Consider the following 26,902-nt stretch of genomic DNA (forward strand, 5'->3'; position numbering starts at 1 on the left):
TCTTTGAAAAAATCTATTTTATCTAGTTCTGTCAATTATCAAAAATGTTTTTGTTTATATAACAAATATATGTATATGTACTGTGTATAGTTATTATGTTTATATAAATATATACATACAATTTTCTGCTGTATATATATAAATATGCTGTATGTGTGTGTGCTATTTTGCATGTGATTAATTGCGATTAATCTTTTAACAGCACAAATTTTTTCATTTATTTATCGGAATGTCTACAAAAGTTGATCATATTTCAGACTAGGAAGATCCAAAAAGTACTCTACATTTCCAAAGTCAAGTAGACAACCTTTTAAGATTTTTTGTCTTTTTGGTACATTATAACAGTATAAATTGCTGAACACTTTAATTGTTAAAAAAGCAGCTTGGACATTTCACTTAACATCTGCTTTTGTTTCTCACAGTTTTTGACGCAGACTCTTTTTTTTTGTGGAGCTCTCCCTTTAAGATCTGTGTTTGGTAGCAAAGTGTGTCACTATGCTGACAGTCTTCACTCTTTATGCAGTGTACCGTTCATGTGGTCCGGATGAGTTCCGCTGTGCTGATGGCCGATGTCTCCTCAGCGCCCAGTGGGAGTGTGATGGTTACCCAGACTGCCCTGACCACTCTGATGAGCTGCCCCTCAACCTCAAATGCCTGGCTGCCGGTAATGGCCCAACAGAGCTGTGCCTGAAATATGTTTGACTGATGGATGTGGGGCTTACTGAACATCTGAGGGAATACAAGTGGCCAAGAAACATCATGGATAAAAGCAGGGGGCTGAAGTGGATAACTTTGACCTGCGGGGATGGCATGTTTTCAGCTGAGCGAACCAAGCATTTATTTAAAAAAAGCCTTGCACTTACTGGCAGTTGCAGGAAGCTTGAAATAACATTTGGCTTTTGTTGGATTGCAACTTTTATGCCCTCTAGCTTTGCAGAGTTTAAGCCATCCAACCATTCATGCTTTGTCCAAAAGCATTTTTTTGCATTTTCAGCTTGGTTTTTAACATTACAAGCCTGTATTGTTTGTATTGCTTTGTACTTTATACTTAATTTGTTTCCTTTGTTTTCACTTTCTTCCTTTATTTCTAGAGAGCTTATGCAACAGTTCCTTTTTCATGTGCTCAAATGGCCGCTGTATATCTGAGAAGAGTTTATGTGACCTGAAAGATGACTGTGGAGATCGCTCAGATGAGAAAAACTGCAATGTCAATGAATGTCTCAATCGTCGTATCAGCGGCTGTACGCAAGATTGCCAGGACTTACCAGTGGGATACAAGGTTGTTCAAATATACTGTATATTTATGCATTGTATTTTTGGTTGACATTTTAGGTTATTACTATAGTGTAAATTTAAAATTAATATTAAAGATCCCCTATTATGGATTTTTGAAAATGACCTTTCATGCAGTGTGTAACACAGCTCTATAAATAAAAACATTGTGCAAACTTTTAAATCTGAAATCATATCATAAAATGATATTCTCTCGAAAGAAAAAGTCGAAACGAGTAATTTTTAAAGTCCCAGGCCGTTTCATTTTGGTATCAACATGAAATATTAGCATATTTTCCACCCACTTGTTGCATGCACAGACCTGGTAAAACTTTCTTTTCTTTTTGGTCTGAATGAAAATGCACATTCATTTTTTTTCCACTAGTTGGCGCTTTTGGAGCGCTAAAAGCTTACAAACACTGCTTTAAATGAAATCGATCAGCCACAACAGAATTAGCACCACGCAAAGTAAGGGTTTGGAAAATGCATTTTTGAATTAATCAACAAATAATGTCAAAATAAATACATATTATAAGAAAATGAAATTGTTTTTTGACCTTGCATGCATGTCAGCCTGTTGTTTGGGACTTCCAAAGCCAAAATATGAACATTTCATAAACCATAATAGGGGCACTTTAAAACTAAAAATCTTTCTGGGGAATATATCTAAATCATCTTCTTTTTTTTTCTTATTTTATGTGACTTTAGTTTTTGCCCAAATGTGACAGTAGAATTGCTTTGCAGAAAAAAAATGTTTTTTTGTTTCTGCAACATCTTGTCAATGAATTACTTTGGCAAACATATAAAGAACAAAGTAAAAAGCTATAGGAATGATTTGTCCCAGTTTTGCTTCATTGGTACTTAATCGGCATGCTCAGATCAAGTTTAAACAAAGACTTGTGCCTTCGGGAGCTGTCTAGAGGCATGCCTTAAGGAGGGAGATTTTTGAGCTAATTTTCTCGATTTACAGACACTTGTTACTGATTGGCAAACTAGGTCTCAGGAGTGCCATGTTCATATGACCTGTAATCATCAGCGGTGCTTGGAGGCTGTTTCTTTTCCTGGCAGATTTCTAACCAGTCACCCTAAAAATCGATAAAGACATCACAGATACTGTAGATACTGTAGCTGAGTCAGATCCTGTAGGTAAAGAGTCTGACCTCATTCACTATGGCATAAATGAAGGGTTGTTCAGAAAATCCCTTCAGGTAACAGCTGAACAAAGAACACATCACAAATAATTTAATGATCTACGATGCAACAGAAATGTAAAATTTAAGTTTCTGAATAATCGTTATCGATATAAAAGGCCAGCACTTTTATTTTGGTGCACCTTTTATACCAAATTATTTTTAATACATTTTTTTGCAAAGGAGCAGATGGCTCAGAAATGAGTGAATCCCATTCACTTTGATTTGTTTGGTAAAGAGCACTGTGAACGTTTTGCCTAACACGTGTGTTTTAAGTGATACGGATTTGAAGTGACATGCAAATGACCTCAAATGATAGCACCATTTTCATTTTCTTTTGAGTATTATTGCTATAAGTTTGTAAAATGGCACTGAAATGAAGTGGAATTTTGCAGAGTGTTCTCAGCAGAGAGTTTTCCTTTTTTGTTATTAGCAATTTTTTTGGTTTCAAATCAAAACATCTCTATTGTTTTTTTTGCCATTGTGTCTAGTGTAAGTGCTGGCCAGGATTTCACCTGAAGAACGATGGGAGAACATGTGTTGATATTGACGAATGCTCCACAACGCTACCCTGCAGCCAGAACTGCACCAACACTTATGGCTCCTTCAAGTGTTTTTGTGTAGACGGCTATGAAGCTTCTAGAAAAGACCCGAACAGCTGCAAGTCTCTTTCAGGTAAATATAATTTAGTGAATTCCCACCAATATATTTGAACTAAACGTGATGGTTTCAGGCTTTTTTAGCTTGACAGTTGTCTATCTTCATCACGTTAAGTCACCTTTATATGTCTCACAGCCGAAGAACCCTTTCTTATACTTGCTGATCTTCATGAAATTAGAAAATTAAGCGTTGATGGATCCAATTACACTCTTCTGAAACAGGTAAAGCTCTACGTCAACTGTTTTCTAATTATGTTCTCTCATTGTTTATTTTCATATCACACTTTATTGAAAAGCTGCCCATGTAATCTGCACAGTCGAGACTGCTGTACTGCTTCATGAAATTGTTACTGGACTTTAGAGACCAGATCATAAGATAGAACTGCTGTGTTTGTAAAAGCCTAATAGAGGACCAATTAAGCTGTGGTGACACGACTGTGATAACAACACTGTGTCTATTGTCTCCTATGCCCTTTGAAAACACTAATTGAAGTCATTAACTAGTGTCCCGGGTTGGTGGAGCTCCACATGAAAGAATTAAAAACACTCTTTCTGTTGCTGGTCATGAAAGCAGGGACTGCTGTCTATATTTTACATTAAGTTCAGTTGAGCTAATTAATGTCATCAAAGCTGTTAAATGAATAAAATTAACCTTTTGATATGTTAACATTAAATATTATACATATTCAGACAGATTTCTCAATGGATTATAAACTTTAAAAACATGTAGTGAATTTTTTTAAGAAACATATTTTTTAATGAAATCATGTCTAAATCAGGAGAGAAATACACTGATCAAGCACTGTTCACAAGCTAAAAACGGTCCAGAATAGTTCTAAATAACCAAAAAAAGTTCAAATACCAGTTACAAACAATCAAAAAGAAAACCCAGACATAATTCTACACTGAAACAATAATGCAAATTCTACTGGATAAGCCTAAATTAACTATTATGTAAAATAAGTGTTAATTTCTGCAGTTACATCTATATCTAATTTGTTTTCACTAAAAATATTATTTCCTATAACGTATGTCAGCATTACATTGATCATCAGCCTGGACTCTGGCTATTAAAATATCCATTGCAAACTGTACCTTTTTTTTTCGGTTCTACATCACCGTTGGTACTTTGTTTGCAGAGATGAAAAGTTTCTTTTTTCCATACTCAAGAAGTTTGCACACGTTGGGAATGACTCAATGAAATGTACTCAATCATATTAACTTTATAATATGTGATTGCCATTTCTGACTGGCCTAGTGTAACAAGTTGAGTTTCCCTGTGCTACTATCCACAGCTGGTGTCATTAGAGGCCTATAGTCATTACCATCGAAATGATGATTCTTAGTGAAATGTGAGTTTCCTCAATTCGGCACTCATTACATTATTCATACCAATTGAGGCTGTCATCCAGGGGAATGTCTATAGGGCTCTCAGAAAACTCTCCCCTTTATGGAGTAGTCTCATCAGCAATCATTCAATTTCATTTATTCCATTTTGTTTAATATGAGTGAAGGAAGGAAAGCTTTTGTACTTAAATATGAGTGGCCCCTGTGGCCTCTTATCGACAATGGAGGTCTTAGTTGACCTGATACAAGCAGAGTGCATGATCTCGTTTGCTCTGTGGAATGCTAGTTAGCTATTTATCGAACTACCATACAGTATCCATAATTAAAGCATTTTTGTCCCTACAATTTGAAGCATAGCCAGTGCAGTATGTAATAGAAAATGTGCAGTCACCTGGTCATTAGAAGCCCATTTTATCACCCTGAATGGGCTTATTTTGCAGTAATGACTGGCTGACTGTACATTATCTTGCCCATTATTTATCATCTAACATCTAGGGAAAATTGTGTTTTACATCACAGACAACATCCTAACTAACAACAAGATAAAAACTGCAGTAATATTGCTATATTAATTTATAGCCTATTGCAAATGTGCAGCTCATATTACTTTTTATTGGCTAGTTAACTACAAATATAGTTATAATTTAGCTATAGTTTTGTGTTTTATAATGGTGTTTTTTTTTTTTTCCACCAAATTCTTTTAGTTTGTTTGTGTGTTGTATTTTTTAACTGTTAAACTGATCAAGTTCCACTAAAGGCATTTATTTTTTTAGCAATGGAGGTCTTTTAAATTGTCTTTTCATCAGAATAGAAGCCTGAAAAACAATATTATATATAGTTGTTTTCTCCAAAATATTAAGCAGCACAATTGACGTCAACAAGAAAATGCATGATAGATAGATAGATAGATAGATAGATAGATAGACAGACAGACAGACAGACAGACAGACAGACAGACATATAGACAGACAGACATATAGACAGATAGATAGATAGATAGATAGATAGATAGATAGATAGATAGATAGATAGATAGATAGATAGATAGATAGATAGATAGATAGATAGATTGCTTGGCCAGCAGAAGACACTTTTTTTTAACATCAAGAAATGTTCTTATGAAGAAATATGGTTTAGTGTAGAAGACTATAATAAAACCAACACTGTAACTCCAATTACTAAGTGAAGCATTTTCAATAAGTTTTCAAGTAGAAACTGACCATTTTGACAAGATATGATAGTTACAGATTACAGTATTTTGTTTATACTGCCTCACTATAAATGCCTATAATACATATCTCTTGTACGTTCAAACTGTTTCATGTCATGTCACATAAAACAGAACTTTGTGGCCTTAAGATAAGGCCTCCAGGTTCTTCCCGCAAGATAAGGCCAAAGGTCTTTTTGGGTCTCACAGTGCTGATGATCTGATGGTGGTATCAAAGCTTTTTTTTTTCATCTGTCATCATGCCCGTCACCCGATCTTACCAGCCATGGTGAAGTGGGCAAAGGCAGGGGGGCTGGTGAGCGGTAGGCTGAGTGACAGCGGCCTGACGTGAACATGACAGTAACGAATGTACCCTCAGCGTTCCCTCTGAAGGCTCTCTGAACTGCTTCCCTGGATTCTGAAGCCAGCATCCACGTGCATTTAATAGCATGCCGCGTCCTCATCCAAAATCAATACGATGAAGAGACATCAAAAGAAATGTATGCTCTGTATGTTTCATGTCTGTAGTACATCCTTGCCAGATCCTGTCGAGATAAGCATATGCGGAAGTGGCTAATTAAGCCCTCCAGCTAATTGAATAGCAGAACAAGGCGTAACATCTCATCCTTTTTTTGTTCTGCATACTTGATCTATGCGTGCTGACTGCAGCCTTTACCCAGCTAATACATCACACTGACTGCTCTAACGGTCACATTTGTTGTGCAGTTACTTAATTCACTTCTATTACCTCTATACTGTGTTTCCTTCTCACTTCCGTAGGGCCTTAACAACATTATCAGCTTGGATTTTGACTACAAGAAGGAGTTCATTTACTGGATTGACTCTAGCAGACCCAGCGGCCGGAGGATAAACAGAATTCGCCTTAACGGCAGTGACCTCAAGGTGTGTTTGATTCCTCATTTCTCTTAATAATTATCATGGTTCACGAAGGACCGACAGCAATGGTAACAGGTCTGAACTAAGCGTTATACGCCATGTTAGCAACAGGGATGCGATGAAGAGGTCTAAAGGTAACATCTGAATGTTAGACATCTGTAGTCATACCGCCATAAATATAAATGCTCATTTTAGCATTATTTCAGGGACTCGTTAAGGTCACATGGTTAGCGCTTAGATGCGCATCTCTGCCTTGTACCTGCTGAGCAACACTTTTCCCCATCTCATTAGCTTCATTGCAGGGGCCAAGAGTCTCATTTGGCTTCATTACACAGTGTTGCCCCCTCCTGATTTATCACCCCTGCTCAGCGCAAGCTAAAGCCATTTGAAATTCATTAGCATTCGTGGGTGTAATCTTCAGGATTTTGGAAATGGAGACAATGCAAGCTGGTACAATATGTTTAGATTGGGTAGGAGACCTTTACCCATCATTAGCTGGGGATATAATGATGCAGCTCCATTGCAGAAGAACAACTTAATTGACGATTTTATTAATTCATTATTTACTGACATGGAGGCGCAGTACATTCCTATCCTAGTATGCTGGAGAGACATGAAAAATACTGACTTAATATAGTGTCTATTCTAAACAGTGTTTCAGTAAAATACTTTATGAAATGCAAATTAGGTAGCTCAGGTACACAAAAGTTGTCACTGGGGCAGTACCTTAAAAAAAATGACCATTTCAGTACCAAAATATAAACTTTTTTGTACTTTTTTTATGATCAGTATTAAATAACAGCTTCTATCCTAATTCCGTTTAATGACACTGCTGCTTCTGATACATAGATCTAAGATTTCTTCACACTACACAAACATTTGACTTAATTAGTTGTATCACATCTCAGAATGCTTACTGTTAATACTTTTTCCAACTGTTCTTCTGTTCTAAATGTGTTGATTTTCTAGCAGCTCCCTAGTTATATTACTAAGATGTGACCAAAACTTTTTCATTCATAATCTTGCAGTAACAATGCCATCACGTTACAGTGATGCTGCTGAATAAAATGAATACGCTGCCGTATATATTTATTAAATTATAGCTTATATATATTTAGTTTAAATCACAATTAAGCTTCAAAAATGTAAAACTCAAATCAGACTATTTGATATTTTTCAGTTAAGACAACTGAATGTTTCCTTATTGATGAACATTATTTCCCCCCTATACAGACATCACCTACAGCATCCAATCTTTTTTTTTTTTTTTTTTTTTTTTTTTGAGAATCATTAACTTACTGAACTAAACCAACCAATATTTGAACAATACCTTTTAATGGTCAGATATGTTTGTGAATCATTCCTGCACATAAGAATGCATGTACGTATAACATTATGTATGTATGTATGTATGCATGTTGCCTGCAAGACTCTCCCAAAGTTGGATGTACTGCATTAAAGTGTTGAATAATAATTGTTTTATTTTTGCAATTCATTTATTGCAAACTTTTGGCTAGATGAATAGGGAATAGAGTTACAGATGTTTTTCAATGCTGAAGGTGTAGCCTGAATATTTATTACCACATAATCAGCATTTTTTACAGACTTCAGATGCATTATTTTGCACAATTGATATACGGAAGCGAGGAGCAAGTTATAAGACTGCCCCCAGCAACAAATGTTTGGATTCTGGGAACAGTGCACTATGGGTTTGATGTAATGAGTAACTCCTGCACTGGAGCACGTTTGACATGATGCCTCAGGCAAAGCCTTTGGTGTGATTCAATAAGGGAATTTGTCTATTAATATATAATGGGCCAAAGTTGATATGCTATATGGCCTCATCAGTTGAGCATGCTGTATGTCACGTGAATACTGAAATCTATGTTGGTAGGAATCATTTAGTACACATGCCTTAACTACAACCTTTCAATAATGTCCAAAATGTGATTTTGGATGTCATATGCACATAAATTGCAGTTATTCTTGCAGTGATTCGTCATGTGATTTTATGATGTATTCAAATGTTGACATTTTCAATGAGTTAGCCTTCAATTCCACACAAGGCAATCCTTCAAATCAGAGCTTGACTAGATCACTAGAATACCAGAAGCTCTTTCTTTCCCACTCGGAATATTAATGTTCCCCTCATGCTCTGGAGGCACTTTCCTGATTGGGGAAATGTTCCTCAATCATTGACATTTCAGAGAATTTTTCAAGCTCAGCTTTGCTGAAATTACTGCTGAAGAGGCGGTCTTGTCAATTGGCACCGCTACATACGCCCTGTCAGATGATGATGATAGAGAAGATCTCAAAGCTTATCATGTCTCGAAGTGACAGCCTATGTTGGGACAGCAAAGTTTGTGTTTTATCAGCTTGCAATGCAATATTCGCTTTAGGCACTATACAAAACAGATAGAATAACGAATTTAAAGGAATGGTTTATTCAGAAATGGATATTCTGTAATTATTTATTCACTCTTCTTCTGAACCTGAATGACTTGCTTTCTTATGATAAATACAAAAGGAGGATTTTGAAGAATGTTCACTCATTTCTATGCCCTGAATGATCCAGATAGATTTGATTCATGAATGAATCATTTCACTAATTCAGCAAAATGAAGTCATCCATTGTGAATGAATCATTATTTTGATTTGCATCTTTTCAGTTCATACAGGTCAGAATTATTCGTTCATGATTGATTTGGTTCTGAAGTTTAGCTCATGACTCTAGATGATTACATTTTAGCCTGTTCCTCAAACAGAACTGGCTTTCATATAGTATGGTGAATTATATGGACTACTTTTGTGCTGATTTATTTCGAAGCTTGAAAGTGTCCTCTTTGATGAAATTGCATAAAAAAGTGAGTCCTTTATTACACAATTTTGACTTTTGTGTTTTGCTGACAAAAGAAAACCACACTGGTTTGGAACAACATGAAATTGAGTAAATAATGACAGAATTTTTACATTTTGGCTGAACGATTACTTTAATGACCTGTTTTCCCATTACCCTTTTTGGTCATTTAAGTGGTATTACGTGATAAGATTATACTGTCTGATCTGAATGGCACTTGTTTGCTTTTTTAGATTGTTCACCGAACAGCTGTGCCAAGTGCGCTTGCTGTGGACTGGATTGGGAAGAACTTGTACTGGTGCGATGTGGAGAGAAAGACGCTGGAAGTGTCCAAATCCAACGGTTTATACCCCACTGTATTAGTAAGCTCTGGCCTGAAGAACCCAACGGACTTGGCTCTGGATGCTCAAACCGGGTACAAATGTTTTTTTTTCAAATTTACACAGTATCCTTTCTGCTTCAGCACCATCAATTCAGGCAGACTTTATCTTGTCACAAGAAAAAGAACAAATGCATAGACCTCCAGAACAATGAGAATAGTTAATCTCTGCTTGAAACAACTGTGCTGAGAGTTCATGAATGAGCGTCACTCTCTGTTCCTCAGGTATGTGTTCTGGATTGATTGCTGTGAAAATCCTCACGTCGGTCGAGTTGGCATGGACGGCCAAGGCCAGAGCGTTATTGTGAACAAAGAAATCTACAGCCCCTCAGCTCTGACCGTTGACTACACAAACAAGAGAATCTACTGGGCTGATGATAATCACATCTTTTTTGCCAACATGGACGGTTCTCAGAGGCACCGGGGTACAAAATGAGTCGTAATTTGGTTGTTTTATTTTTGTTTTCATTTATTGGATTAGTGGACCATAACAAGGCAACAACTGGATAAAAAAACACAGTAAAGCCTTTCAACAGTATAATAATGCAATGCCACAGACTTCTGTGTATATATTTTTGTGGAATATGCAAAACATTTATAACATAAAAGATTTGTCATTGTACTTTTTATTCACAAAAGTTAGTCTAGAGTACAGTAAATTTGAAAGTTGTTGAATAATGCCTGGGTAAATCACTTATAAATGCAGTAATGCAATTTTAATGATGGTACATGGTATTATATTCTCTACCTCAGTTCCTCACGACCACATCCAGGGCGTGATGGGCCTCACGCTGTTCGAGGACTTCATTTATTGGACTGATGGGAAGTCCAAATCTCTCCGTCGAGCTCATAAGACCACCGGTGCTAATGCTGTCGAGCTCCTGAATTCATGGCAAGCCATTAAGTCTGTCATTGTCTACCACCCACTGCGCCAGCCTGAAGGTAGAGACCGTTTCAAATAAATATTATATCCCTTTTACACTTGGTTTGTCCAAAAATAGAAAATGCTGTCATTATTTACTTACTTCTACAATATCTCTTGCCATTTATAGAGATTTAAGTCTTGAATTTAAGTATTTACGTGCATATCCTCCATACAACAATTAAAAATAAAATTGAATACATTTAAATTAACAAAATATATTATATCAAAGATTAGGATCAGTAAGTTTTGTTTCACAAGAAACATTCTGTTTTAATATTTGTTATATCATAGATGTATTTAATATATCCTTCGGAAACCATTCTAATATAGTCATTTGGTGCTCAATTGTTCCTTATAGTCTGTGTTGGTAACAGTTGCTGCTTAATAATTTTGTGGTAAGCATGATATATTTTCTTAATAAAGATAAATTAAAAAAGAAATAAAAGCAATTTATAACATTATACATTTCTTTACTGACACTTATATTCAATTCAATGTATCGTTTCTAAATGAAAGTTTGTTTGTTCGTTTTTTTGGAGTGGTATGAATGGTATTTTTATTGTTCTTTTCAGGTCTTATATAATAAGGCAAGAGCTATGTAAATATTGTTTTAATATTACCTATTTACAAGCCATTTCTGTCCCCTTTTTTCAGTCCCCAAACACCAGTGTCAAGTGGCCAATGGAGGCTGTAGCCACTTGTGCTTACTATCTCCTGGTGGAGGTCACAAATGTGCCTGCCCGACTAACTTCTACTTGGCCGCTGATAACAAGACATGCCTGTCCAACTGCACAGCCAGCCAGGTCTGTATGCCAAAATGATGATTCCATGTCATTAGTCGGAACTGCAATGATTGTTCCAGTTTGTGTTACTGATAACTGATTGACCTTTTTTGATGCGGTGGACTTGTTTTGCAGTTCCGCTGTGGAACGGATGAATGCATCCCATTCTGGTGGAAATGCGATACAGTAGATGACTGCGGTGATGGGTCTGATGAGCCTGCGGATTGTCGTAAGTGCTTAGCTTCTATTGTTACCGAGCCTACACTGTCTGCACTGTTGTTTTTGTTTGGAACAGTCTGTAATATTCATGCAGTGTCATGACCAGGGGTTTTAAGAACAATTCAAAAAGTGCACATTATAAATCTCCTCAGCCTCTGTGACTCTATTTTATATGCCTAGTTGCTACGGTTACACTCGTATGAGACTGACTGTGAAGTCTTTCAAGAAACGCCAGCAACATTGTGTTTTTGTCATACCGGTTTAATAGGAAGGCCTTGTGACAGTTTTTTGCCATACAACTTCGCTTTTCTTTTGTTGTTCATGGTAGATGGCTCCCTATAAGCTGCTCAATGCTCTAACATGGGTTATGAATATTAATTGCATTATGTGATGTTCTGATTTGTTGAAAGGCAAGACTAGAAGATGAGCACAAGCCATGTTGGATTACAGTTTATCGTTTGTGCGCTCTTTCAAAACAACTGTTTGGCAGAAGATCCTGCTTGGTCTTAAAGTCAGCATGAAATGGAAATTCTGTTTTTAAATGCTTTTTAATTGATCTTATTGTGAACAAGTCGTCCTTGCATATATATTAATTAATTTATTTACTTTTTTAGTTTTTCAAGTTTACGTTTTAAATTTAAAGTCTTTCTATTGGTGAGATAACAGATGTCACTAGTGATATACTTCTCCAATAATTTTGTCCACATAAATCCAGCCTTAAAATCAACAGCAAATTAATTTGAATTTGTTTATACTGCTTTCCAAGCAAAAAAATAAACTATCACATCTATAGGGACCCTTTCTCGCTATTAACTAGTTGCATATTACCATGTCTTTTATTAACATATTTGTTGTTTATTTGTACCATATTCTACATCCCTAATCCTACCCTTACTAATTATTAATAAGCAGCAAACTAGGATGTTGAGGCAAAAGCTATAGGTAACAGTTTGTTAATAGCAAGAATTGGACCTTAAAATAAAGTTTGATCATTTGCACAGATCTATATTTATTCGCAAATGCGAGCAAAGCACTCTCATCTAATCAACAACCAATGGACAAAACTAAATCCTTACCATTTTTCCTTTTTTCAACAATCTGTTTTATTTAGATTTGCATCCCAATGTGGAAAAAAAATATGTTGGCACTGCGATTACATCCCTGTTTAAAATCATTGCTATACACCAATGATAGTATCACAATGCAGCGTAGCAAAACAAAATGCAGTGGTAATATTCCAAACAAGTGGAGAGGGCAAATTTAGTTATTTCTAAAACCGCCATTCCCAGAAGTTAAAATGGGTCCTGATATTACCACACGCCAGTTCTGTTACAAACGCTATGAAGATGAGCCAGTTCACAGCTTCACAGTAGACTGACCTTTTAAGTCATGCTAAAGGAGGAACTTTCGCTGTTTCATTTTTGTTTCCCTGTGACCTTGTTTTTAGATTCACTTTGCGGTTTGGTGATTCACTTGAGCAGTACAAACAGGAAACGACAGGCTGCCAATAGCTGCTGTTAATAGGTGGAACCTCTGTTGTTCGCTAAAGGGCAGAGGGCATTAAATATCGTAGAAGTGCTTTTAGAGAAATAATGGAACGTGGGTTGACTCGCCCATTTCAAGCAACCTCACGCAGCTCGGGTTTAAAAACACACACCTATGTGCAAATTGCTTTGAATCCTCCGGAGTTAACTGTTAATCACCATTTTTGCAGCTGAATTCAAATGCCAGCCTGGGCGTTTTCAGTGTGGCACTGGCCTTTGTGCCTTACCTCCCTTCATCTGCGATGGAGAGAATGACTGCGGGGACAACTCTGATGAAGCCAACTGTGGTGAGCAGAATAATACATACGAAAGCTGTTCTTAAATGCCATGTTCTTATCGACAGATCCGTTGCTTTTTCTCTCTGTGCGAGGCTATCGGGACTCCCTTGTAGAATTCAGTTCCTGTGAAGCATGTGGCGAGAAAAATCTGCCTTGAATTTTCATCAGTAACAAATCTTCTTTAGCACAGCTGTCTCTGAATGTTCAATTATACAGACTCTTGCCGCTATCAAACGATCGATATCCACTTTAGAAGTATTAGAAAAGAGTACAGGGTGTTTTGTCATTTAATGATCGTAATTGGGATGTATTGGACCAACACCATTTAGGATCCGAGACATTTAGTGCTTTTAACACAAATAATATTATTTCTGCAATCATCTCAGTTTTATTCTTATTGCATCCCCTCTCTTCTGAAGCAACCAAATTCAACTAGAATATGGATGATCGTGTTTCATTGATCCAGCTTGATGGTGTATCTAACGGGTTTTCTCACTGTAATGTCTCCCCTCATTTGCAGATACATACATCTGTCTGTCAGGCCAGTTCAAGTGCACCCGAAAGCAGAAGTGTATACCATTAAATCTTCGCTGCAACGGACAGGACGACTGCGGGGATGGCGAGGATGAGACAGATTGCCGTAAGCTACGCCATGACACTTTCTGCTCCGTCCATTAACCACTGACAATAATGAGCCTCGTTCTCGTAAACTAAAGGGTGTTGTGACAGAATTGTTCGAACTCTGCCAAATTTAGCTTTTCCCCTGTAAATTTAATGATCCAGATTGGCAGATCTTAGATGTGGCTTTTATGCCACCAAATGAGCTGGCTGGTTTGGGAGCTAAAGGGATGGCCAGGTGCTTATTAGGTGTTCTTAAAGAAAAGGCCCTTTTCTGAGAAAGGTAGCGATAGTTGTCAGTGAGGGGATAAAGTCATCTGTAGTGGAAATGTGTATAAGCTCTAGAAAGTAAATTTCTTGAATATTTTGAATGCTCAACTAAATTTTACCACAAGGTGATAAACATGACAGAAGAGTTGTGTACTTTTTTTCTGATCTATCACAGACATTTCCAACGCTTTTCATATGGAAATGACTGTTTTGGAAAATATTTTTAATGAAAAGTCCCAAGATTTTGGCTTGCTGTGGTTAACATTATTTTAGGAAACCAAAACAAACACATATTTATTTAATACTTAAATATACATTTAAATGTTGTATTAAAATAATGTATTATTCAGCACAATTTTATACAGCTTGAAATGGAAAAAAAAAAAAAATTCCCTTCAGTTTTCACCTTTTTCATATTTCATCTCAAGTGTGCATAACATCACTGTGGAGCTTTTGCCAACCTGATTTCCAAAGGCACAAATTAGAAATTGTTGAAAAATCAATAATTTGTTGACTCAATATAAGTATAGTATAAAGCCTGTAATATAATATAAAGTCTAATAAATATTGAAATTGTTATGTTTGTTTTTGTTTTTGTGAGGCTGATGTAATTTATTATATGTGACTATATTAGCATTTAAAAAGTTTTCAATTGAAGTCTGAGCACGAGAAAGCGAAACAGCAAATTCTATGAATAAAAGACGTTTTAAAAGTGGCAAAAGTATACGATTTAAGAATTTCTTTTTAAAATTCCAATGCATTTTAATTTGACCTTCACGCTACATAAAGCAAAATAAATTGACATAATAATAATAATAATAACAACCTCTACTACATAAAATTCTTCTTTTGACCTTCTTATGACCAGCCCTGACTAACAGTTCTAGGCTGTCATTTCCTCCATTTTCTGACGGTAATTGCAGAAGAACTTGTCATATTGTAAAAGGAAGTAAAGACATCACATGTATTCTTTTCTTATTGAATCGCAGTCATATGGATGACCTTTACAAGTAGTAGAAGATTTATATGTTTTTTTTTCTCTCAAACTCTTACAATAGCTCTCACTGGCCTTACAAATAACCTGCTATTTTCTATCTGCCTTAATGTTCCAGCTGAAAGCACATGTTCTCCAGACCAGTTCCAGTGCAAGGCCACCATGCATTGCATCTCAAAGCTCTGGGTGTGCGACGAAGACCCAGACTGTGCTGACGGCTCTGACGAGGCCAATTGTGGTGAGTGAGCCGCAGTTATTATTCACAAATCAGAGCCTCGGTCAGCCACACGCGCAGACCCGTCTGAAAGTCTGATTGGGGCTAATGTCAATTCTGTATGCTCCCGCAGTCTTCTCTCTCTCTGATGGAGTGAGGCCAGCTTTAATCATGAACCACTCGGCTTTTATTAGCTGTGGCTTGTAACAATTCCCCTGGGCCTGTTTTGTTGCCTGAATGCCTGATTTAGTTTGACAGTGGCACATCAGCGGTGGCCTCACATATTGCATTCTTCCTTGGCTATGTGTTGCAGACATTTAAAGTGCCGATACACTGGCTAAACAATTTCTGAGGGCTCGCTAGGCATGTATTGCTTCGAGTAGGTTTCTACAAACGAGCAGTGTACCCTGTTTTATTAGTATCGCTCATTTGATATATACTGAAAAAATTGCAATATACAGTAGAGGTTCACCTAAATGTCTCTATAAGCAGCTTCCTTCTATGACGGAATCCTAATTGAATTGTAAGCTCGTAAATGACAGATTTGGAACACTGTGCTTAGGCAGCAACTCCGAGCTGCATATAAATAACGTTGAAGCACGCGGGAGACTTCAATCACAGTTGATTTGCGCAGAGCTTCCCTTTAGCATGTAGGTAAGCTAAATACGTGATGATCCAATGAACACTAAATTATATACAGTTTGTTCTTGCTTTTGAAAAATACAGAAGTTCTGAAGTTTGGGCTTGGTAAGATTTTTTACGTTATGAAGGAAGTCTAAGTTTTTTTAATATAGTAAAAATAATAATAATGTTACAACTTAAAAAATGTTTTATTTTCATGTTTTAAAATGTAATTTATTCCTCAATTTTCAGCAGATAGTACTCCAGTGTGCAGTGATCCTTTACTATATTCTTTATTATCAATGTTGTGCTAATATTTTATATTCAAGTATAAAATAACAGCATTTATATGAAACATATTTATTTACTTACTTAGACCCTAAACGTTTATACACTAATGTAGTCTTCAATAAAATTATTACAAATAATATTTTTATTATAACATTTTACCTCAGTATTTCAAATGAATTGCAGTTAATGTCATAATTGTTGTCCAGTCTTCAGAACACACACAGAAATATTAATATTAGCAAGTGGATGTGTTTACTCATTAAGAATGAACTGAATTCAAGAAATGGCTTTTCTATCTACACTCGACCCTCCATCACTAGAACTCTCTGTTCCTTTTCTGTTAACAAAATAATATAAAATAATCAAAAAAGTATACAAATTATTTTAAAATGTTCTCTGTTCTTTATCTGTTCTACTTGTTTTCTTTTAATTATTAGAATAATAATTACATGACCTGTTCTGACTTTAATTATAAAATTATTAAAAGTAATTATGCATACAGCACGAGCCCACAAGTAAATTTTGTAAATAAGTAAAGATAAAAGTGCCTACTGGTACACACCCTAAATAGGCTGCCGTTTGTGAGCAGCTCACTAAGTTTTGGACCAGGGCCATAGTCTTTTGAACCTCATTAATGATTCACCAGAAGATTCTCTTGACAAAGAGGTCTACCTCTCAAACATTAGACTTATTAAAGATCTATACGCCACGCTGATGCTGTTGCTTTTTTACCCTCACATCATTGTAGAAAATCATTATTTATTTGCAGTGTGGACACAGCCTCTAAGTGGATGTCTTAAATGTAATCGTCCTCAATATATGGTGTACATATAACACTGTGACGCATCCCAGCAGGGATGATGAGCATGGCTTTCCCATATCGGTCGACAAAAGAAATGAAATCAATAGCTTGGCTGTTGCAAAATCGCATCTTAGAAATTTGATTGAGAAAATTGTTTTGAGTGCACTGACTGAACATATCTGATCTTGTTATGGGTTATCTGCAACTCGGGGAAAAATCCCCCAAATGAGTGACACATCAGTGGAACAGTAGAGGGGTCACTTTGTAATTGAGGTGTGACGGGCTCCTCTGGTGTCTCTATTGATTTTCCAGATGTGATGCACTTTATCTACATCGGCCTGCAAGTAATTATAGATCTATATCTTGGCAATTGATGTCAAATGGTGGAATTAACATAACAGGCGAGCTTTATTGATACTTAGCAGTTCGCTTTTGCTCATATTGAGAATTATAGCCATACAGAAATAAGTGGAAATTTATGTATATTTAGTAAGATCAGTGAATAAATTCTATCTTCACGTGAGCATGCATTTTTGATCTCAGAAGGCTATATCTCATGCAGTGGCTTCTATGTTGAAACATTCATTAGTGTTTGACAGACAGTTTTTATTATTGTAAGTAAAAAACAACTCCCGTATTCTCAAACAATGAGCAGTATTTTTTTTCTCAGATGCCAGCTTCTCTAGATGTTCCTTTAGATGCTTTCTATCACTACATGCCTGCGCCACATTAGAGAATATTTAAACAAGAGTCTGTCAAGGGAGATATTCTAGAATGCTCTGTTATTATTTCTTACTAATGAAAACTGGCAAGCTGAAAACTTAGCTTTTGCTCTTGGGGAAAAAAAAAAACTCTGCAACCAAAGGTAACCAAAGTTTTGATCTGACGGTGTGGTCCTGTTCATTAACAATTTATCCGGGTTCTAACGCCTCAGAAAGTTCTTAGCTTATATAACATAAACACTACACATACTCTGGGAAAAGGTAGAATGAGCTGGTTCAGAAATGTTCATCATAGGCGATTGTGCCCAGGTGACAAAGTGTTTGATGTTACGTGTCAAGTGTTCAGGTTATTGAGGATGGAAGCTATCGGCAGCACAGTCAGGTATCTCATCTTATGGTGCGTTAGCCTCTTGAGTGTGGGCATGTTTTGAACTTAGTGTCAGATCCGGGCCCGGAACCCTGAGGAAATGATGATTACGTGTTGAAATGTGGTAGCACTGCATTAATATTCATGCACTTTTGAAGCCATTTTCATCTGTGTGTTTGTTTGTGTCTGATGAAAAAGATGAAAAGACCTGCGGACCTCATGAATTTCGCTGTGAGAATAACAACTGCATCCCGGACCACTGGAGATGTGACAGCCAGAATGACTGCGGAGACAACTCCGATGAGGAGCATTGCAGTGAGTCGCTCTCATCTCTCCGAGCACAATAAAGCTTTTTCCACACTTGTGTTTGTACTAAATTGTTTAAACTGTCAAGAAACATTGTGTGGGATCTTCAGAGGCCAGTTGTGCAGATTATTTGAAGTTTTCCTTTTGTCTGTTTGTTTAGCATTTGTCTGTTCACTTCTGATCTTGCCCAGATTCCCGCAATGAAAGATCAACTATTTATGTTTTATGCCATGTCATTTTTTACTTGTACTCCAAACCCATATGTTCTTTCCATAAGACTCTTTGTAGTTATCATGGCTTGTCAAATTTCAAAAATGACAATGAGCAAGAACAGGAGAAAAAAATCAAGCTAATGATAAGTAGAAACTGGAAGAGATCTACGGTATGTCAGTGCTTCTTAAAAAATCCCTTTTTAATGATAAAACATTTACAATTTAATTAGTTTGGCTTTGTTATTTTAACTAAGAAAATGTATTGTTAATAACTATGTAGTAATACTATCTATAAAAAAATATATATATATACACATACTATTATCAGTGGTGTTTTGCCAAATAAAAAGCCAATTATTTAATTGTGAAAGCATTCACATCTCAATTTTCCAATAAGTACAAAATATTCAACATTCATAATAAATATACATCTGTTGCGCTAAGCATATTATAATGATCTTGAAGACAGAAATATACCTGCTGAAACGTCAGCATAAAACTAATAATTTAATATATTTTTACATTTTAATATATACATTTTAAATTGTATTTATAATTCAAAATATTGCTGTTTTTACTTAATTTTTATCAGATAAATTGATGAGCATTAGAGACTTATTTTAGAACTTGAGAATAAAACTGCTGCAGATTTTTTTATTTTTTTTATAAAAAAAAAATACATGGGTTTGAAATGACAGGAGTAGGAGTAAATAATGAGCATGTATAATGTCTAAAATGCCTTCGCTTTAATGGCTCTTTTTCGTACATTATGTTGTTAAATCAACAACCAATTTCAAACAGTTTATATTAACAGGTTTTCCTAACCACCCAACATGTTTTTCCAGCCATTAGAGCCTGTGGACTCTCTTCGAGAACAGCCCTTTTAGACGTTCTAATTGCTGATTAGTCTGCAAATAGCTCCTTTTAAGTTCTTGGCAAACTTTCAAGAACCTCGGTAACAGATGGTACAATGCCAATTCAAGTCCAAGTGCGAGGCCACTTTAGCAGTTTTGATTTGCTCTTGCTGCCTCACCGCTGTCCTCTTCGAAGGTTTTTTTCAGTGTTTTCGATGCGGACAGCTTCACAGGGCACGGTCAGGGTAGCTGTGCCGCTTTAGCTGTCTTATTCTGCTCTCCTCTCTGCAGAGCCGGTGACCTGTAATCATAAGGATTTTGCCTGCGCCAGTGGGGACTGTATCTCAGCACGCTTCCGTTGCGATGGTGACTATGACTGCGCTGATAATTCAGATGAGGTCAGTGAATGCTAGATGTCATTCGGGGACAGCACAGCAGTTGTCTTGTATACTCAGACATTCCCCTCGAGCCGTTTATCTCAGTGCTGCTTAAACTTAGTTTTGATACAACATTAGTCTTCTTACTCTTATGGCTTCATCGGCAAGTCATGAAGACAGTGGATATTTTGTGATTTACAAAATATAAAACTCTGTCCTGACTGCCTCCCACAGTATTAAAGTGACAAGGCCGGAAAAAAATGAAAAATGATACAAACTGAAGTTTGAGATGACACTGTAGTAAGTTTCCCCCTTGCTTTGTGCATTTTCAGAAGGATTGCGAGACTCACTGTGCAGAGGATCAGTTTCAATGCCACAACAATCTCTGCATCTCCCGTAAATGGTTGTGCGATGGCCAGGAAGACTGTAAGACAGGGGAAGACGAGAGAAATTGCCTCGGAACAGGTAACCTTATCAGATTTCGGATTTTTTAAAGCTGAAGTGTATCATTTCTGCAGACACTAGCGTTACCAAACATTCATAACTTTCCCATTCCGTTTGAAATGTACAATCCAGCACCAAACTCACACCAGTGCACCAGTACTTATGTTGTCATTTTTTGTCTAATAAAATACTTAAGACTTACTTGAGGTTGTCTCTGCACATTAACCTGGGATGGGAGACAGTGCGTAAACACTGAGAAAATCAACATTTCAGCTTTAAATGTTTTATGATTACATTGTCTGATAAGTTCAAATGCTGTAGCTCACTTTGTCTTTTAGAAAGTTTGTGCATGATAAACACAAGCGCCTTAGTCAGCTCTCTAGTGTGTTTAATCCTTAGTTAAAGTTTAATTTAACCTAAGAACTTATTTAGATGCCTAAATATTTAATGTGCAATTTGCTTTTTGAACGAAGATGGGTCACCATCCAATTCCGAAATTTTTGCACAATAATCAGAATATCTGAATTCAGTAAAACTGTTTTTTACATTTTATAACAGTATTTGTATTTCGAATATAAGCTGTCTATTTGTTGATACAAAATCTGGTACCTTTTATATTTAATACATAGAAACAAATTTAGACCAGGATAAATGTTTTCTGACTAGTGCTGTCAAATGATTCATTTGATTAATCGCATCCAAAATAAACATTTTTGTTTGCATAGTATATGTGTGTACTGTGTAGATTTATTATGTATATATAAATGAACACACATGCACGTATATATTTTTTTTAAATTGTTTATATATTAAATGTATTTATATAAATTATATATAATAAATAATAAATATATATATATATATATATATATATATATATATATATATATATATATATATATATATAAATATAAACATGAAAATATTTTTATACACTGTAAGTGTGTGTATTTATATATGCATAATACATACACAGCACACACACATATATTATACAAACAAAAACTCTTCCTGTACACATCAGTTTTGTATGTATCTGTATGTGAGGGTGGATTTTTACCCATCATCTGTTTTGCAGTGCTTCCTTCCTGCTCTTTAAATGAGTATGTGTGCGCAAGCGGAGGCTGCGTGTCTGCCAGCCTGAGGTGTGATGGACATGACAACTGTCTGGACAGTTCTGATGAGGTCAGTCCTCTAGCAAGACCTTCTCACCTTACATCAAGCGCTCCTCTCTCAGAGACTGTGCACAAGTGTAGTCGTGAAACAAAAACAAAGACATGTACAAGTAGATATATTGGAAAAAGGTTTGGGAAGGATACAACTAGCCACTATAAAACCTTTCTGGGAAAAAAAAGCATATCACAGCAGATAAAATTGGACTGGTCAGTCAGTTCAAACTGAAAATTCGACAACAAAAACCTACAAGAAAGTGTGTTTCAGCTAAAAAGGAATCAGCAAGAGAGCAAGTTATTAAGCTCCCCTGAAGATTTTTTTTCAGAAATTAATTGTGCACAATGATGCCAGGAACATGTATTAAGGAATTACAATTCCATAGGTTCCCTACTTACCATCTTTAACTAGAATAACAGTGATGGTCTCACAAACAGCTAATTAATTAGCTAAACTAGCTACAACAAATCTGTTTTCAGGTAAAATTAGAATTTCATACTAAAGTTAGTCATTAATTTTTATTTAATTACGTAGATCTTAATGTATCAGTTACAGCAATCAAAAGATGCAAAACTAAAGACATAAATCACTGCTGTAAGATCATGTGAGTTCAGAAGCTTACATTTGATTATATGTGCATCAAACAAGCAATTAATAACATGATGGCATATTGTCTTTTAAACAACTGTGAGATGAATGTGCACTGTATTGGAAATATTTAATTGTTAGAACATCTTGTGTAACGGATTCATGTTCGACTCTATGGAAACACCAGTGCAGCAAAGTCTTCCTCTTGAAAGTATTTTGGGCATTCGTTGTCGTTCTCGCACCAGATGGACTGTGTCAAGGAGTGCAGAGAAGATGAGTTTCTGTGCAAAAACCATGCTCACTGCATCCCTAAACGATGGCGCTGCGATGAAGTGTTCGATTGCGTGGATCACAGCGATGAGGAGAACTGTGGTCATGGTATGAAGACTAACCTCTAACCAGCACATTAGTGAATTCAAATTTTTATAGCTTAACTATGTATGTTACTGTAGTTCGAGTTGGCATAACCCAATTTAATTCAGCAAAATGTTCATGTGTTGCAGTTAAAAAAAACAGTTTGATGTTGTTTATTTAGATGCCTTCTTCTGTCGCCCTGATGAGTTCATCTGCAACAACACCCTGTGTAAGCTGCACGTGTGGGTGTGCGATGGTGAGGATGACTGCGGAGACAACTCTGATGAAGACCCCGAGATGTGCGGTAGGATATGCATCTCTCCCAGTGGAATTGCATGACCTACGGTTGGCGCTTCATGCTTGCTGAGCTCCAATTCAGAATTGAAAGGCTTGTGTCGCTGGGCGAATCTCTGATATTAAATGTTTTTCTCCATTTGCATGTAAGGGTCACTGGCTGAATTGCAAGTAAAATACATCACTTATACTAGTGGCTCCAGGTTCCAACATAAGGGTCATTGTCAAAATAGTTCTAAAATATTTATATTTTCGAATGATTTCCAAGGGATTATGTGACGCTGGAGTAATGATGCTAAAAATTCAGCTTTGAATAACAGGAATAAATGAGATTTTAAAACATATTCACAAATTCACATTCCCAAAATTGTGACTAAAGCAGTCGATTGCGCTACAAAGCTGAAGAAATCTGCACATACTGTATTGTAACATTGTTTTCATTTCTTTAGCCAAACTACCTTGTCCTCCAGCAAGGCCATATCGCTGCAGAAATGACAGAGTGTGTCTACGGCTTGATCAAATCTGTAACAATGTGGATAACTGCGGGGACAACTCAGATGAAGATGAATGTGGTAGGCTCATTCACAAGTCTCTGATGATACCTTTATCCTCTCCAGCACAATGGGAAATCCATCTTTTTGCGCCATACGTTTTTTTAATTGACAAATAAAGGATCTAGTCTAGATTTTAGCGATTTTATTGTTTTGCTAGCGGTTCCTAAGGTCGTTTGGATACGTAGTGCCCATTAATCACTCGTGTGATCACAGTAAATTTGATTGAAGACTCCTTGGGTGTTGATGAATAAGGTGCCGGCTAAAGTTTGGATTGAAATGGATATGTTTTTGTTTCTTTCCTATGGGGCCCAAATCAGAGGCTGTGTCAACTAGGCCCAAGCCCTGCGGGAAGGCAGAGTTTACCTGTAGTAATCGTAAATGTATACCGGCACAGCTGCAGTGCGACCTGTTTGATGACTGTGGAGATGGAGGATCAGACGAACAGGACTGCAAGGCTTGTATGTGTACTAAATTACATGCGATAGCAAATCTCTCAGATTAATCTGTGGCAAAACAAGCAATATTGTCAGATTAAAGGCATTCTTGGTGGTTTACATGGAAACGTGTTGTACGTCTGGAATTGTTATATCAAAATCATTCAGGCTTATCTTTCAGATGAGCTTTTTCTTATACATATTTAATTTGTTGGCTATAGCCAAGCATCAAAAGACAAAAAATCCCATCATGCACTGTGACAGTTGGGTGCAAGTATAAAGTATGTCACTTCAAAGCTCCCTTTCTCTCTCTCTCTCATTCCAGCTTCAAATGGAGACATATGTGGAAAGAGGATGAATCCATGTGGGGAGGATGCAGTGTGCAATCATACAAACACAAATGCAATTTGCCACTGCAAACCTGGCTTTCAGAGAAATCTCAGAAGCAGAAAGTGTGAAGGTACTGTCAGACTATCTTCCCTGATTCTGTTAGCGTTCAGAAAAATGATTCACTGCTTTATCTGAGGGGGGAATGTGGATTTAGACTTTCAATTTAAAGGTGAAATGTGCAATTTCTGCCGTACCTGTGGCAGCAGACAGAACCGCAGTCTTTTGTGTTTCTGCAGAACAACATTAGCTCAACAAGGTTTAAAAATGATAATTCCCTAGATTAAATTAAAATGGTGGGACAAGAAATCTCTATAATGAATTCTTCCAGTTTTGATATATCTGATATGCCAATACTTATGTATACTTATGTTGTTTTAGACTTATTTATGTCCACATAAAATAGGAGTTGATGTTTAAATGTATTGAGGATTTATTTTTATGCTTTTATTAAATGAATGTATTTCTTCTTCATGTAAATCAAGTTATTTTACATAAAAACATTACATACAGCAGGATATGCTACTTTATATTCTGTCAAAAATCAGTCCAGGGCAACAATATCGGGCCAAACCAATGACTTGAGTTTGGATCTGTTTGTCCAAACATGGTATATTGGGGAAAGTTTGACACTTGTTTGAAAACGGTCATTATTTTGTCAGTTCTGCTTCCTAGCGGTGCAGAAATTGTACGCTTTTTGGTTGTGAGGTATTGCTTTGAATCCTGTCCTGTCAGTCATTTTATCATTTCAATATTTTCAACTATTTTTTTGAGATCCAAAATGCCTGTTCTACCGGTCTACAGCTTGCTGCAAATAGCCAGATTTTTTTCAGGATCAAAAATTTGTCAAGGACCAGTGTTTTCCTCTCTTTGTGGCAAGACCAAACTGGAGGCCAAAGTTGAGCTTAAGCTCCTGAAAAAGCTTAACCTACTGAAAAGGTTTTGCATGTAAAAGAGCATTTCCCGTTAAAGGATTGTGCGCCCGCATATAGTTTTTTTTTTTTTTTTTCTGGGAATAAAGATCAATGAGATGCAGTGAGCAGACCACATCAGACAGTTTTATTTTCAAGCACTCAGCATGTGAAGAAAAGCCACATAGTGAGCATCACACAATTTCCAGAAAGCATTATTCCTTGAAATCTGATTTTAATTCTTCTCTTTTTTTTTTTTTTTTTTTGCAGAAACCAATGAGTGTCTTAATTTTGGCACTTGCTCTCACTATTGCACAAACACAAAAGGATCATACAAATGTACATGTGACAAAAATTATAAGGATATGAATGGTAGCTGCATAGCAAAAGGTAAGGATCTATATTTTCTATTGACTTGACCTTTAGCTTAACTGTGAGGTTTTATTGTAGACTATGAATAACAGTAGATCTTTTCATACATTAGCTCAACACACAGAGCCTAAATATACATTTTAAGCCATTTCAAACATTAGTAATTCTGTGGTACATTTATATTTCTAAATATATATTAAGAACTATACAATATTGCCTTACTTTAAAGTATTGACTCTGAATTAAAGAATACTGATTCTTAGAATTCTTAGAATGCATATTTCTGTCAGAATGATTTATCTGCATCTGTAATTGTCAAACTGTTGTCTTAAACCCTAAATGGAATTTAGCCACTTTTCATTTTTTTTGCATATTAATAACTCAACGGGCAGGACCAGAAGATCGAGTGCTCTACATAGCTAATGACACTGAAATCCGAAGTTTTGTGTATCCATTTAACCAGAGCCATGGACACAAAGTACATGCTCGCATCGAGGAAAATGCCCGCATCATTGGGATGGATGCTCTGTATCACCAACAAAAGTTTATCTGGGCTACTCAGTTTAATCCCGGTGGACTTTTTTACAAAGATATCCTAAACAGGAGTCAAACTAAAACAAATGTTGGCATCATAGTAAGTATTGTGGGTTGTGTGTGGAGTCTATCATCATTTTTTCTCAAGAATATTCTGGATTTGTTTTTGTTCTATTAAAAGTTATTGATTAAATATTTCTATTAAATTATGTGCTATATCTAGTGCATTTAATCAAACAGTCAAACAGATAAAACAAAATTATATTTTTTTCCAAACTTTAACTACGTTTTATCCCAATCTCTGAAGTTTTGACCACACGTTTCTATTAATAATTTTCTCCTAAACATGTTATCGTACAATCTTAAATATTCTGTGATGTCTTGGCCCACATGGGAATCACCTTGTTATCTGGGTGACTTTTGCAGTGTCCAGACTTTCGCAGACCCAGAGATGTATCAGCTGACTGGGTGACTGGAAATATCTACTGGACAGACCACTCTAGGATGCACTGGTTCAGTTATTACACAGCTCACTGGACCAAGCTTAGATACTCTATTAATGTGGGACAACTCAAGGGACCCAACTGCACCCGTCTGATAACTGACATTGCAGGAGAGCCTTATGCCATTACTGTCAATCCAGTCAAAGGGTAGGA

At 36.3% G+C, this 26,902-nt stretch overlaps 1 protein-coding gene across 6 annotated transcripts in view; it reads left to right on the forward strand.

Annotated features, from left to right (window-relative positions):
* Window positions 1-26,902, forward strand: part of lrp1bb (low density lipoprotein receptor-related protein 1Bb) — a 228,239-nt gene that overhangs the window by 186,488 nt on the left and 14,849 nt on the right. For 4 of the 6 annotated variants that reach the window (XM_043249358.1, XM_043249353.1, XM_043249356.1 and 1 more), the window contains 25 exons: window positions 524-664; window positions 1,092-1,279; window positions 2,954-3,137; window positions 3,258-3,343; window positions 6,456-6,578; window positions 9,663-9,844; window positions 10,034-10,233; window positions 10,562-10,750; window positions 11,388-11,536; window positions 11,651-11,744; window positions 13,449-13,565; window positions 14,077-14,196; window positions 15,557-15,676; window positions 18,654-18,770; window positions 20,119-20,225; window positions 20,537-20,669; window positions 21,727-21,833; window positions 22,652-22,784; window positions 22,942-23,064; window positions 23,504-23,626; window positions 23,914-24,066; window positions 24,368-24,502; window positions 25,611-25,730; window positions 26,105-26,346; window positions 26,673-26,896. In XM_043249358.1, the coding sequence (XP_043105293.1) occupies window positions 524-664; window positions 1,092-1,279; window positions 2,954-3,137; window positions 3,258-3,343; window positions 6,456-6,578; window positions 9,663-9,844; window positions 10,034-10,233; window positions 10,562-10,750; window positions 11,388-11,536; window positions 11,651-11,744; window positions 13,449-13,565; window positions 14,077-14,196; window positions 15,557-15,676; window positions 18,654-18,770; window positions 20,119-20,225; window positions 20,537-20,669; window positions 21,727-21,833; window positions 22,652-22,784; window positions 22,942-23,064; window positions 23,504-23,626; window positions 23,914-24,066; window positions 24,368-24,502; window positions 25,611-25,730; window positions 26,105-26,346; window positions 26,673-26,896 (3,610 nt within the window). Of the gene's footprint in view, window positions 1-523; window positions 665-1,091; window positions 1,280-2,953; window positions 3,138-3,257; window positions 3,344-6,455; window positions 6,579-9,662; window positions 9,845-10,033; window positions 10,234-10,561; window positions 10,751-11,387; window positions 11,537-11,650; window positions 11,745-13,448; window positions 13,566-14,076; window positions 14,197-15,556; window positions 15,677-18,653; window positions 18,771-20,118; window positions 20,226-20,536; window positions 20,670-21,726; window positions 21,834-22,651; window positions 22,785-22,941; window positions 23,065-23,503; window positions 23,627-23,913; window positions 24,067-24,367; window positions 24,503-25,610; window positions 25,731-26,104; window positions 26,347-26,672; window positions 26,897-26,902 lie in introns of those variants that run through there. The other 2 variants (XR_006251816.1, XM_043249355.1) reach the window with 2 other exon arrangements.

This window comes from Puntigrus tetrazona, chromosome 9 (genome assembly GCF_018831695.1).
Source record: "Puntigrus tetrazona isolate hp1 chromosome 9, ASM1883169v1, whole genome shotgun sequence".
Lineage (NCBI taxonomy): Eukaryota > Metazoa > Chordata > Actinopteri > Cypriniformes > Cyprinidae > Puntigrus > Puntigrus tetrazona.